The following is a 15,498-nucleotide window of genomic DNA, read 5'->3' as shown; positions in this document are numbered from 1 at the left end:
TTGCCCACAACCTGTAGGGCTAAAGTGTAGTGTTGCCTGTTGGATAACTTAGATAGTGGCTCAATGGATGGTAACTTTACATGGTGACATTGGCAAAAAGTGAGGTTTTTGAAAACTGGAATTGCCATAATTTCAAAAGTGAGCAATATTTTGGCCTGAAATTTTATACACATTTTGGCACACATATGGGAAGTATACATGCCCATTTTGGGTAATATCTAAACTACCAAAAAAAATTTATAGGCATTTTTGTATGTTACACCTGCTAGTCCTTTTTTAGTATGATTTTTGACTTCAAATCCAATTTATTTCCGCGGACGTCATTACTTGATTGCAAAATTGACATTCCTGGGTGTGGGACTATGTCTACTTTCACCCTAGATAGGTGGCACTCTCGGGTCAGCTCAAAGTCCAATATCCAAAAATTATTCAGGGGTGACTCGTTTCAGAAAGAGTGTTTAAGGGAGGAGGGGGGAATGGGGAGGGGGAGGATTTAACGCAAATTTAACACCATTATCACTTTTTACCGCTTTTATCACTTTTTTACCGCTTTTTATTCACCTTTGTGTTTGAGTCTTAGTTTTAGATTTTCTCTGTTGTAGAGTTTTCTCTGGTAGTGGTGTGACATTACGTGAGAAGGAATCCTTGTGTAATTCTGACTTACAAAAACTTGCATGCTAGGGTTTTCTAGGTTTACATTGTCTAAAATTTGTAAGTGTCCTATCTCCTCCTGAAAACATTCTTTCCGATGAAATATAACTCACAGTACTGAAGTACTGTAGGCGCTTTGCAACTTGAGGGTCACGCTCTTCATTATCATTTACAGTTCTTTTTAAAAGTAAGTGGAGATCTAATGTCTTTTTGAATTTTGAGTATGGTCACCTGTTCTTCTAAAGAATAGGAATTAGAGCATTGTTTACATTCTGCCAGAAACGACAATTTGTTTAGAGCATCGTTTAAATTCTGCCAGAAACGATAATTTGCTTGTAAATACTATTGAACTCTTTTAAGATCTGTTTTGTTTAGGGTTTCAAGAGCAACCAGCAAACCAGCCTTCAATCTGAGGATTAACTTAAGTATCACGAAGTTAGAATTCTATCTTGTTAACACAGGCTGAATGATCTTGACTGGTTCTATATTTGCTGCCTCCTCATGATTTCTTGGTGTCCTGCTAGTCTAGTGAACTTTTGTGGGTTGTTTAAGCAAGTCCTTTACATTTTTTGATTGTAGCATTGAGTACTTCTGATTTTTCTACAGCTTTTGTTTAGCGAGTGTTGAGTAAATGATCGACACAGTTTAAACGATCACTGATATCTTTGTTTTTTGTAATTACTTTCTTTATGTTGGCTGCAGCATCAGTAACACCCACTTTGCAAAGGTCTTCCCTCTGAAGAATGGAAAATTGAGAAACCATGTAGTCTAATCTTTGAGCAAGCAAAACTCCTGAACGCCTCCCAATGAATAATTAACAATTCAAAGATAACTTTTTGAGCCTTCGAAAACATAATCCAATGTAAGGGAGACGAAGGGATCACCATTTCTTTGAATCCATCAATTTTTTGTGAAAGTTACCATTTTGCGATGCGGGATGTCTCTCTCAAATTGCTTTTTTAGATTACGTCTTCGATTGCGATATATCATTAGTAGCTTGTAGTTGGATAAGGTGGTTGAAATTTTTTTAGTGTGACTTGTGGACAAAAATAATTCATCAGCATTTTAATAACATGAAACGGGAGGTTAGAGAAGACTAGTGCCAGGGTTAAGATTGAATGCCCTTTGTGGAGGTCACTTTATGGTTTCAGTAAAAATGTCAATTTTTGTTTAGCACTTGATGTTTCATCTTGGAGGAAACTATCAAGCCTTTTATTTTTTATCAATCAAAATATCAGAGCATTCAGAGTTCAAATATCAAGAGCATCCCTTTTTTCTTTAAGTTTCTTCTCTTTATTTTCATTGTCAGCTTTTTGCATCTGGCAAAATGATAACTGGTGGTTGGATCTGAAAGAAAATCGTGAAATTGTAAATACAATGTTTAAATACTAGATAGTTCATAAATATTAAATACATGAGCCACAAAACACATTGATGTGTTTTGAGTCATTCAAAATATATTTTTTTCATAAAAAAAAAAAAAATCGCGTTTTAACACAGAAATTCCGATTTTCGCGCGTTTTTTACTGCATTCACGGAAAATTGCTGGGATTTGAAATGTACTAAATTATTGTCAAAGATATTAAATTATTGTAAAAGATATTAATTTATTGTAAAAGATGTTAAATTATTGTAAAAGATATTAAATTATTGTAAAAGATATTAAATTATTGTAAAAGATTAAAACACTTTGAGTGAGCTTTAACTCTACTGATACCACCTTGAGACATGTTAATCACTTTTTTGCACTTATTGCACTCAGCAAATCCCGATTGATTCTTGATTCAAAAATTAAATTAGTTATGTTTCAGCTCAAAGTCTGTTAGATTTTTCGAATTTCCCACATTTAGGGTGACGGTACATATTAAGTTAGTTTCAACGATTACATTAGACTTTTTTTTATTAAAACTAAATTAATGGCTGCAAAGAAAAAGATATTGTTTATTCAAAAAGATATTGATTTTTTTAATCTTTTTTTGTTTTTTTATGAAGGATCCATCAACTTAGTGATATGTTACGTTGCAAGAAATATATCAACTAATTTCAATTCAATTTGAGTTTTTGTTACAATGCCGAAGTTTTTGTAATTATTTAATTCTCCATACTCCCCAGCAATTATTTAGTTAAGTTATAATCTTAAGGAGACCCGAGGTTTCAATCGTTTCATCCTCGGCAAATGGAAAAGATTACAGAGAGTATTATTACATCACTCAGACATCTAAAAGTCATTTTTGTAAATATTTTTAGATTTTTTTATTTTTATAAAGCAAAATTTATGTACTAACTTCCATATAAAACATGAAGCAAAAAAAGAGAAAAAAGGGGCGTCAAAAACAGGTACTTAATATTTGCCCAGCTACTTAAAAGAGAAGAAATTTTCGCTATTGCTATCAAAAAACCAGGAATGTCAGTATTTTTGCATTTTGTGTGTTTTTGATACTGCAAAAAAAATTTTCTTTCACTTCATGATTAATATTATTTACAGGTATAATATTATTAAATCAATTTAGACTAAAATTGCATATAACAATATTGTAGCATGCCACAAACCAAAGGAGCATCAGGTTTATCCGAATTACAGCGAGGACGCAACGTGAGTCAACATGAAGTTGGTCTCAATCAAAGCAAAAAATGGGATTTTTTGGTAAAAGTATGGGGTGCAATTTGGAGTGATGGTCGCTCAGAGCTTGTTAAGTGTGAAGGAAAAATCAATCAACCAAGTTTCTATACTACAGAAAGGGCTCCTTCCAGTATTCTTAGCGATAGAATGAGTAAAGTTGACTCCTTATTTATAAAAGACACGGCTCCATGTCACACTGCTCAAGCAACGCAAAATTGGTCTAGACAAAATAGGATCAATAAACTTCCAAGGCTAAGTCAGTCTCCAGATACGAACCCTATCGAATACTTTTGGGGAATATTAACCCTTCTTTGCATAATGATGGATTCATTAAATCCTTTATTGAAATTTTTTTTTGTACTGAGCTTATAATGTAAATTTGCATGATTACGGGAATTTCCATCACACAACTTTTTATGATGATATATCTTATATGTTTATTCTGATATTTTTTCATCGATCTAGAACTTAAACTACATCGCTCTGATTTATTTCACAAAAAAATAATCATGCAAAGAAGGGTTAAACCGAAATGTCCGAAAAATAATAATAAAAAAAAAAAAGAAGCCATCATCTTCTAAAGCCGAACTTTTAGGATTTTTATGTCCAGCGAAGAAATTCCTCAAGATTCGTCAACTCATCACTGGCATACCAAGACGGGTCCTTGCATTTAAAAGAGCAAAGGGAATGTTAACCAAGTATTAGGTATGTATGTATGTATGTATGAATGTATGTGTGTACATAGGGTAAAGTAGGGTAATTTCGGCAGGGAGATAATTTCGGCACCCCTTCAAAAAACACCTAAAAATATTTATTTATTGGAATAATTAAATCATAGTTGGGTATTGTAGCAAGATAAACAATTTTCCTAAAAATATTGCTTTAAACTTTTATTTTTACATTATAGGTGCATTAATTTATGATTATTAGCTTTTTCTTAACATTTTTACCTATTTGAAAATGTTGGATAAATGATTTTTTCTCGAAAATTTTTACCAAAAGTTGTTATTTATTTTATTCAAAAATATAAACTGAATAAAATGTGAGCAGCAATAAGATAAAAATCAAAGTATATTACAAGATATAAAAGTTTCTCCAAGGACTGCTCTAAGGAGATAATTTCGGCTTATTAATAGTTTTTAATTTCGGCAGTGCCGAATTTGCCGACCTGTGCTTTCTCTGAAACCAAAATGTAAATAACCGTTTGAAATATTATGTATAGAAGAAGTTGATTTTAGTAATTCAGATAGTAATAAGATAATAACGAGTTAGGAAAAACTTGAATTCGTTAGTGTCTCTGTGAAACTTAATAAAATAATAGTTCCCCACCATATAAATTAAATTTATGTCATACAATAAATTAATAGTTCATTAATTATATATATATATATATATATATATATATATATATATATATATATATATATATATATATATATATATATATATATATATATATATATATATATATATATATATATATATATATATTATTGTGTGTTAGCATTATATAATGGATTCAAAACGTGTAAAATATGGTAATTGGTCAAATGAATCATTAAAACTAGCAGTAAATGCAGTTTTAGTTGATGGATGCTCGAAATATTCTGCTGCTAAACAATATAAAATACCAAGGCAAACGCTACATGACTATATAAAACGAGTTTCTGTTGATAATTGTGTTAAAAAGTTAAGAGCAGGGCACCCAATAACACTCTCAGCTTTTCAAGAAAAAGAACTTGTTGAAGTTCTTCTGACTATGTCACAGAGATTATTTGGTCTGTCTCCAAAAGATGTAAAACAAATGGTATTCCAGTTTTGTGAAGAAAATGGGATTATTCATAAGTTTAATTGTGCAACTAAGTCAGCAGGAAAAGAATGGTTTAGGGGTTTTTTGAAACGTCATAATAAACTCTCTGTAAGAGTTGCTGAATCAACGTCATTGCATCGAGCCATTGGTTTTAATAGAATAAAAGTTAATCGTTTTTATGATGAACTAGAAAAAATAATGTTTAATGCTGATGAAATGCAGATTATTCCACCAGCAAACTTATTCAACGTAGACGAATCTGGATTGTCTATATGCCATAAACCAGGAAAAGTTGTTGCCCTGAAGGGAAAACATAGTGTTGGTGGCTTAACAAGCTCTGAAAGAGGAAAAACAATCACAATAGTTTGTTGCCAATCAGCAAGCGGATTTTTTGTCCCTCCAATGTTGATTTATCCACGTATTCGAGTGAGACCTGAATTTTTAGATAAAGCCCCAATCGGTTCTATTTCTGGTGGCAGCAAAAATGGGTGGATAACAACTGATTTGTTTGAAAAATGGTTTGATCATTTTTTAAAAGCAGTCCAGCCACAGTCAAGAGACCAACCAGTTCTTCTAATTTTAGATGGACATTCAAGTCATAAAAAAAATCTTAGTGTTATTATAAAAGCTCGCAAGACAAATGTTATTATACTATCACTTCCGTCTCACTGCACGCACAAACTGCAACCACTTGATGTTTCATTTTTTAAAAGTCTCAAAATATTCTATGATCAAGAAGTTGGTACTTGGCTTCGTCACCATCCAGGTCGTCCTGTAACTGAATTAGAGGTTAGTGAATTATTTGGAATAGCTTATGGGAAAGCTGCAACTGTTCAAAATTGTCAGTCAGGGTTTAAAAAATGTGGAATATATCCATTTGATAGAAATGTGTTTACTGAAGAAGACTTTGCTGCAGCTAAGGCTACTGATCACTCGTATATTGTATCAAAAATTTCAAAACCAAATATTACCTCTGAAATGCACCCTACTCTCGACAATGGGTTAGACTCTGCTAAAGATTTAGATCATGTTGATTTTGTCACAGAATGTGTAATTGCTTCTCAAAAAGGTAAATCATTTTAAAAGATGTATTATTTTTACTATCTTCCACCATTTATTTAAAACACAAATGTAATTTTTTTAAAATCAAGCAAAATAATAACTTATCTGTTGTTTTATTAACCTAAAAAAAAGTTTCTTAAACAAATAGTTCAAATTTTTTATAATTTATATGTTGCCTAATTTTATTCACCTTTTTTAGTTAAATATTTTTATTTAGAATCTGCTTCACCAAACTCATCATTTACACTTCAGAAGTCATTAGAATTAGCCACCTCTGATGAAACCTCACAACCTCATGGTGTTACATTCGGATCACTAGCTGGACTTGACATTAAAAATAAAAAACGAACAGGTATAAAAAGGAGGGTAAATCATGCTGAAAAAATTACTGGATCACCATATAAATCTCAGCTAGAGGAATCTTTAACTTTGAAATATAAGAACAGGCAGCCACGTAAAAAGTGCATTAAAGAAAATATATCTACACATCAAAAGACGTGTTTGAGTAACCTTGATGCTAAAAGTGCAATTAATAAACAACTTTGTGCAATGTGTCAATACAGTTATGGGGATCCTGTCGATCCATACTTAAAGGATAATTGGGATAAATGCTGTAGATGGTGGCATGAGACATGTGCTGCTATATGTGGTGTTTATGCTAAAAAAGTATTTACTTGTGATGACTGTATGAAACACTGATTCTTTAAGCTGTTTTTTAACTTTCTTAAATAAATCTCTTTTTATAAAGTTTTCTTTGTATTTTATTTTTTTATGTTTAACTATTGTAGTTATGTAAAATATTATTTTATGAACTACTTATGAGCTTATAAACATGAATTCTTATTTAAACAGAATTTAGAAATAATCATCGAAATCATAGAAATTAGTAATCATTTTATTTACAATTTTACTTTACAGGCACATTTTTCTAATAAGGTTTCTGTTTTGGGTGATGTATTCATACTTTACTAAAATAGGTGGTTCAAAAAATATGAATCTTTGCAATTGCAACGCCCTTAATTAAATGTCAATTAGGTGTAACAAATTCCATTTAAGAGACAATTACTTTATACAATGCAGATTTATAGCTGTTTATAATATTTTAATTATATTAATGCGTTTTCAACGAACATCTTAATTTTCTTAAGTATGCCGAATTTACCGTATCATTGTGCCGAAATTACCATACTAGGTCGCTAATTTCGTCATTTTTGAGTATTTTGTAAAACAAATTTTACATAAAACTTTGTAAGTTTGAAACAATTTTTTAACTATTACTTAATAGATATATCTGCAGGACATCGATATGCATGATTTTTTAACGTTATTAAAGCAACCATTGTCTATAAACAACAAAATAGCTTAATACGCCGAAATTACCCTACTTTACCCTACATGTATGTGCTTACATATATCTTTATCTCCATTTGTAAGCTTTATTTTTTTGTATTAGAGAAAAGCTTGCTGCCTTCTATCTGCCTTAAAAATTAATGATACAAAATTCGCGCATTTTTTTCCATTTTATGGTCTTTACACTCAAATCTCTAAAATGAAACGAAATTATTTCTATTAAAATGAAACGAAATTATTTCTATTAAGATTTAAAGACTGCGGATGTTGTAATCTTGTTATATACTTGTAAAAACTTTTTCATCAAATTTTTACAAGATAACAACATCCGAACTCTTTTATAGTTGCCACGCCAATATTTTTTTCTTTACTTTTTTTCTTAAAACATTAACAGCTCAATTGGTCAACAATAAAATATACTAAAACTTAAGAGTTACTAAAGTATGGGCTGTAACATTTGTGTTCGTCTTTCAAAATTAAATATAAATTACTTTTGTTTCAACGTTCAAACGTTACAAAAAAAAAAAAAACTGATCGACTTTTTTAAGGACCACCTAAGAAGACTTAAACCAAATCAAAAATTCAAATTGAAATTAGAATTTATTGATAAAAGCTCTAGAAAATATGAAAACAAAACGAAAAAAGTTTTTTGCAATTGGATATTTTAGACACAATTTAAACCTCTTAAGTGACGTTTATTCAGATGAGCATGTATCCCGCATTTCTTTGTTATATAAATTTTCTATTAAAAATCTCTCGGGGAAAAATGAAATTGAACAAAGTTTTAACAGCACAAGGTAACACATAAAAATCGCGTTGAAGCCAAATGCTTAGACAACCATACAATAACATATAATAACTGACAAAATCTCTGAAATTTCTTTCTAGGTGATAAATAAATTAAATATTATGTTAGACAAGCTGTCATTTCTTTCTTTTTTTGCAAAAACTACTTCCTATTATTGATATCTGAGCTGCTATTAGTTTTACCGAATACCATTTTTCGGTGAGAACTACCTGAAAGAGAAGAAAGAACTACCTGAAAGAGAAGACAGGCAATTATAAAAACACTAATACACAACTCGAAGTGATAACTGCTTACACTTTAAAAACAATTTAATACTCACAGAATACTAATAAATTTAATACTCATAGAATACTAATTAATTTAATACTCATAGAATACTAATAAATTTAATACTCATAGAATACTAATAAATTTAATACTCATAGAATACTAATAAATTTAATACTCATAAAATACTAATAAATTTAATACTCATAGAATACTAATAAATTATAAAATATTCACAAAAAGTAGACTGATGTACTTGATGTTGGAACAGGAGAGAATTCAAGGTTACACGACGAAGATAAATATCCAGATGTAAGAGTTGGTGAAGAAGGTACCCACGATGCACATAATACACAGTAAGGTTGAATGCCATTAGGACCCACGGGACTGAAGTCTTCAATGTTTTCATTAGGGTAGATACGTACAGCGCCACCATGATGAGACTTACGCTCTCGTCTCCAAATGGGATGAGATGGGCAAAGTAAAATCACCTAATACAAAAATTTAACTCATCTTAAGTTAGTAGAAAAATTTTCTTTAAACCATAAGCTTATCAAAGAACAGAATCTTAGTAACAAAAAATATACATACCAAAAATGTGAGTCATACCTCATCACAAGTCAGTTTACTGACAACAGCCCGAAATTTCATTCTTTTTAGTAATGCGTCTCTTTGAGAAATGAACTGTGTATGATTTTTCTTCCAATGAGAACCCAGAGCCCATGGATAAATTTCTAGCTTTAAATCTTCATTGTCCTCTTCAACATCATGAGCGAGGTATCTGAGGATTAAAGTTTTTGCAAACAAGTATTTATATGGTAAATTTAGGATCAGGGTATTTCCTCGGCAGAAAAAACTGAAAATTTTAAAAAAAGTTTCAGTTGTATTTTCAGTTGAGAAGGTTGTTGAAGTTGAAAAAAATCCATGAAAAATCAAACCAACCAAAATCCATATAGCTTTAAAAAATCTAATTTATGAATTGTTTTCTATTTTTAATGCAAAACTGTGAATTAACTCCAAAGTTCATGCTTAATTTCTTTTTGAAATCGCTGCATATCTATTTTTACAAAAGGGCAATGCTAGCAGTCTTTGTTGATGAAAATTATTCATTCGAAGTTTTTTTAATACAACTAAAGAAAGCAAACCAAAAAAAACCAAACTCCAGCACACCTAAACATAATTAAATTCTAGCAGATGAACCAAAATTATATTTGATGACACGAATGTTTGATAATAAATAATCTGTGGCTTAGCTTGATAATGGTGAAAAGAACACTTACAGAAACATTGATCTGACTAGATCAGTGGCTTAACTTGATAATAGCGAAAAGAACACTTAGAGAAACATTGATCTGACTAGATCAGTGAAAAATCAATAATCACTGATCTAGTCAGATCAATGTTTCTCTAAGTGTTCTTATTGTGGTTATCTTGTAACATTTTTAATGAAATAAACTGGTTATGCAAGATTGACATTCCTTGTAATCTTTATTTTGCTTTAAAAAAAGTGGCCAAAGCATGTCAATAAAAAATAGAAAATAAAATTTTCATTTTCTTGTTTACTTTATTTCATGCCACAAATAGCATTGATCCAATACTTTTAAAAAATATATATTTTTATTACATTTAATATTTTTTTACTTAATGCACATTTACTTAGAGATAAGTATAAAATAAACTTGTATTAACAGCTTAAGGAAAGTAAAAGTAGTAAACTTAAAAATGATCAATATAAATTTTTAAGCTAGTACTCTATGATGTACATACAATGCCACAAAGAAATTCATTCTTGTATATTCCCTTTTGTTCAACTTCGCTCTTCGAAAGTATGTATACACCATGGCCAGTAAATACTAAAAGAAAAAGTATAAAGATTTTTCATTTTTTAAAATTCAATTTAAAAATACTTAAAAAAATGAAACTATCAAATAAATCAAAGCTTATTTAAAAATAGATTAAAATATGTAGAATGGAAATGGTTAGTTAAAGGACTGATTTTACAGAACTAAATAATGCAGAATAAAACCAGTTATTTTTAAAATTACTAAAGAACTGACCAAACTGGTAATCAAAGAATTAAAATTTTGTTGAGTAAAGTAAGGATTTCGTTAAAGAAGATAACAAAGTATAATTAAAACAGCAACTACTTCATTTAAACTAGAATTTAGTTATTTGTTGGTATAGCTGGGATGATCAAATATATAATAAAAAATAATAAAAATCCAGGAAATATTAAGTTTTCTAACTCTAATAAAATAAAAACTCATGCGCTAATACTTTGTGTGTCCTCCTAGTGCTACTATGACTTTCTGCACACAATTTGGCATGGAATCTACCAAATTATTACAAATGTTTTGGATTTCTGTGTTTAGTTTTATTTGTGCAATCATATTTTCGCAGTCTTTTTTTAACAATTGCCCAGAGATTCTCAATTGGATTAAGATCTGAGGAGTTGCCAGGCCATTTAAGTGTTTTAATATTATTTTTTACCATGAATTTGACTTTTTTTGGATGTATTGACTGTGGCTAAATCCTGCTGTAATATTCTGTTTCCATTTGGAAACACTTTTAAAATCTCTGGACTTAAATATGTTTGCAGAATCGCAATGTAAATGTCAGAGTTCATCATCCCAGTAACTAGGTAGAGTGTTCCTGGTTCAAAAGCAGAGAAATAACCCCAAAACATCTTCTTTTCTGGATGCTTGGCATATTGTTTAATGCGTCCAGGTTGTATAGGCTAACCATCAGAACGACGAACAAACTGTGACCGCTGGCCTTGCACTTAAAATGTGATTCATCCGGAAAAAAAAACCTGCAATAAAAAAAAAGGGAATTATTATCAAGCCTCTTCAATTTAATAGCCACAATTTTTAAAAATAGTATGATTATATAAATATAATAAAACAGCTTTAAATTTAACAAATACATTTTGTCTTACCCTTCTCCACTGTTCTTTAGTCCACTTTTTGTATTCCTTTGCCTACAAGAGATGCATTTTCTTCATGACATCTGTAAATAATGGTTTTTAGAAGGTTTTTCGGCAAACCTTCTAACAGCTATCAACCCCCTCTGCATAGTACTCGAGCAGAAATGGATGTCATACATAGCTAAACCATTCATTAGTTGGTTACTTGTCTTTTTTTGATTTTTGATACTCTCCAGTATCAGATATCGGTAATAAACATAACATTAGCTTTACTTCAATATTCTGATAAATCTCCCAGTGAAATTTATCAGAATATTGAAGTAAAGCTAATATTTTAAATCTTTTTCTTGGTGTAGTGTCCATCTTTGTTTATTTACTTTTTTTAAATTTATTTATCCTTCTAATCACAGTTAAATAATAGAAAACATTGAATAAACAACAAATAAAAAGAAAAAAAAAGTTTGATGCAATTAATTTTCACGTTACTGTATAAAGAGAATTTTAAACTAAAAAACTGAACATTACCAAAAACAGATATTAAAAACTCTACATTGTCATGCACAAAAAATTTATGATACCAGTAGTCAATTCTCTTTGTGAATAATTAAGACTGCTACAAACTAATGGAAGACAAGAGATATAGTTTATGCATTTATAGTATGCACAGTAGATTCATATTGATAATGCTCTAACATTTTAACTGATTTATGTTTCCTGCTTTTTGTTTGATGTTTGTATGAACAGCGCTTCTTAGTGACAATTGAACCAAGCAAAGTGACAATTGAACCAAGCAAACTTGGGGGAGGGAAGGGGATGATGGTATTGCATTAAGCATAGTTCATAATAGAAAAAGATGGATCATAAGTTAGAAATAGGAGAATAAGCCTAATTTGAAGAATGAAACTAAAGAGTATTATTTAGCTGAACAAAGACAAAATGCATACAAAAATGCAAAATTGCAAAACACTACAATTGCAAGTTCAACAAGAATAGATCTTAATAACTTTCTTGCAATTGATAAAAAAGATCAAAGATTGTCAAATAAAGAACTCTTGCTATATTGCCAAAGCATTTTTGTAAAGATCCAGTGCAGTTGCTGGAAACAAAAGTTGTATCAATCCACTTACCAAATATCTGTGTTGAAACAAAGTTGCAATATTCCATCTGCTAAAGTAATAATAACAAAGAAGGATCTTTTCCATATGCAGAAACTTAACAGCATAATCTACTGGTTGCTGGGTGGTAAAATTATTTTAAAATAATTATTTTAAAAGATCCATAAATGAACATGAACGGGATAACCTTGTGATGAGAGCATTGTTAAGGTGTTGTAAAAAGTTATTACAAATACACTCCTTCATGTTTGATGAATGCAAGTGTATTGGCAAAAGTGTGATGCTCCTAAAAAATAGATGTGTACTTTGACCAAAAACTGACACATTCCATATTAAAGCTGTAAAATTCAGGATAAATTGTTTAAAGACAAAATTAACCTCAAGAAAAATTATCACAAGTTGGCTGTAATCTAAATTGGTTTATCTGAAATGATAAACATGTAAAGGCTGCTGGGAAATCTGCAATACTAAAATGTTGCAGACTGTAAAGTTTTAGTAAGTTTGAGGAATAGTGCACCCTAAATGTTAAAGTGATTTCTAGTAGCAAACACATAGTGGATGAACTTCTAAAAGTAAGTTGTATCAAGTGAATTTGGTAGCAGGTATATGGTTTAACACCTGAAAGTTAATAGACTATTAAATGGAAATTTTTTAAATCCTTAAAACTCATTAGGTGTGATTTTAAAAAAGCTCTCCATCACTAAATGCAACCCTAAAACTTGTAAATTCCTAGATGCTCTAGCTATTTTAAAAATTTTGAGTAATCAATTGTAAGGTTTTTAAGACTAAGGAAGTTCAAAAAATATCAATAAATGCAACTACAATGTTAAAAAAAAAACTTCATAATTACTTTATCAGAAAGTATATAACATTTGTCCATCCACAGAAAATCTTGTACAATATCATCATCTAAAATAACAGTATAATATGATAAATTTAATTTTCATTGTGTTTCAAAATGAATATTTACAAATACAGTTACTATTTAACCATATTTGTAAATACTCAAGCAACTTCAAGCCACTTTTATGTAGATGTTTTTTCTAAATCAAAGAAAAGATTGCTACACCACTTTTACTTTTAAGTGAAAATCTTCAGGTATCTAGTTTGATTTTTATGCTTATTCTTGCAAATTTTTTAACCCAGAAGGAATTTTTTTTTTATTCTAGAAAGAAAAGGTATAAAAAAGAGGATTTTTCAAAAAACAGACTTTTTCAACTTTCATACCAATTTCTTCTAGAATAAAACTAAATGTATACTTAAATTAAAAATAAACTGCAGATAAAAAACTTATTTTTCAAATAAGTTTCACACAAAAAATATTAACTTAAAGTTAAAATAAATGTAAGCAAGGTTAAAAGCTATTATAATAAATCTTTGAAAATAGCAAAAAGTTAAACAAAAAAATGCTAAACTAACTTACCAAAGACTCTAAAAAATGCTGCTAAAAGAGAACCTTTGTCTGAAGTTATACAATAATTAAACTTTTTGTTGTTTAAATGAGGACTAATTTCTGGATCTGGGAAACTCAATGATTTTCGAGAGCGCTTAGCTAACATAGGGAAACTTTCAGGTGTATAAACAAGACTTTCTCTAGAGTCATACTTTCTAGACTTTGTATTATACTTTTGAACAGTTGTTATACTTTTGTTTTCTAATGAAACTTCACTTGAGTTTTTCATTTTAAATAAAGAAATATTTGAACCCATATACTAAACAATAAAAAGTCCTTTTAATGTTTTCCAATGGAATCAGATAACTATTCTCCATATGCTAATCTATAATACCAAATTAAAACCACACAAATTCTATAAATATAAGTACATATATACATTTACATTGATATATATATATATATATATATATATATATATATATATATATATATATATATATATATATATATATATATATATATATATATATATATATATATATACACACAGATTTAACATCTATGCATAAAAAAACTCTATTTGAACTTTCTAAAAAAAAAAAAAAAAAAACTGTATAGACGAATGGGTTATTACTAAGTAAATATTTTTCATCTTGATTTCTAATGGAATTTAAAAAAAAAAATGCAAAAAACTATATTAAAAATTCTATCAGAAAGCATTTACTTCCATATTTAAAATTATGGGACATTGGTTGATTACAAACTTCTTACCTTCTGAAATTAATTCAAGAGTTTAACAAACGATTTATCTAAGTGAGTTAAAGTAATTTCTTAAACTCGAAAGAACAATTTATACTAGTTTCGCGCGCAAGTAGACAAAAACCAATCCCGAAAATTTGACGCATAATCGAACAACTGTTGAGCAACCAACTTTTAAACAGAAATACATTTTTGCACTTTCTTACACTGATTTTAGGTTAGGATTTTAGATATATGCTACAGATGGACCTGATTAGTTAATTTGCAAGAAAAGTAAAAAGATGTTTTCTTTGTGAATAATTAAGACTGCTACAAACTTATGGAAGACAAGAGATGTAGTTTATGCATTTACAGTATGCACAGTAGATTCATATTGATGATGCTCTAACATTTTAACTGATTTATTTACGCTAAAAAGCACAATCGATTTCTAAATGTTTTTTTTTTTAATTTATAAAAAGAGTCTGTTCGGTACAAGTAATGCGTTAGCGCAAACGTGATACAGTCTAGATTGAGCGCAACTTGCAATAAGTGCGAAGTACTATAAAAACGTCCCATTTTTGAACTTAAATTTATTGCAAAAATGATGTTTGTTTGTTCTTGTCGGATTACATAACCAATATTCTCAAAGCTCTTTTAACATTCCCAAACCTGTTTCAATGTTGATGTTTTGTTATGCCAGAAAGATCCAGGATAAAAAGGCAAAAGGCTTTAGCCGAAGTTTTGTAAGATAT

At 29.5% G+C, this 15,498-nt stretch overlaps 1 protein-coding gene across 3 annotated transcripts; it reads right to left on the bottom strand.

Annotated features, from left to right (window-relative positions):
• Positions 1-7,937: 7,937 nt before the first annotated feature.
• On the bottom strand, positions 7,938-14,905 carry LOC149889564 (speedy protein 1-A-like). Of its 3 annotated transcripts, XM_090085084.1 has the most exons (7): positions 14,777-14,901; positions 14,033-14,387; positions 13,460-13,518; positions 10,336-10,421; positions 9,178-9,349; positions 8,825-9,059; positions 7,938-8,510 (listed from the first exon to the last, which is right to left on the bottom strand). In XM_090085084.1, exons 2-7 carry the CDS (start codon positions 14,316-14,318, stop codon positions 8,443-8,445), a joined length of 906 nt encoding a protein of 301 aa, XP_089941210.1. In that variant the 5' UTR covers positions 14,319-14,387; positions 14,777-14,901; the 3' UTR covers positions 7,938-8,442. The 3 variants fall into 3 exon arrangements, with proteins under 3 accessions (XP_089941210.1, XP_089941212.1, XP_089941213.1); XM_090085086.1 differs by lacking the exon at positions 14,033-14,387 and having other exon boundaries at positions 14,777-14,905; XM_090085087.1 differs by lacking the exons at positions 14,033-14,387; positions 14,777-14,901 and adding an exon at positions 13,688-13,811.
• Between the last annotated feature and the right edge of the window lie 593 nt (positions 14,906-15,498).

This window comes from Hydra viridissima, unplaced genomic scaffold (genome assembly GCF_058129835.1).
Source record: "Hydra viridissima isolate aposymbiotic clone 2 unplaced genomic scaffold, HvirCarnegie_v1 scaffold_4, whole genome shotgun sequence".
NCBI classification, from domain to species: Eukaryota; Metazoa; Cnidaria; class Hydrozoa; order Anthoathecata; family Hydridae; genus Hydra; species Hydra viridissima.
The sequence above is the reverse complement of the archived record's forward strand: the minus strand, read 5'-3'. Positions and strand labels throughout refer to the sequence as shown.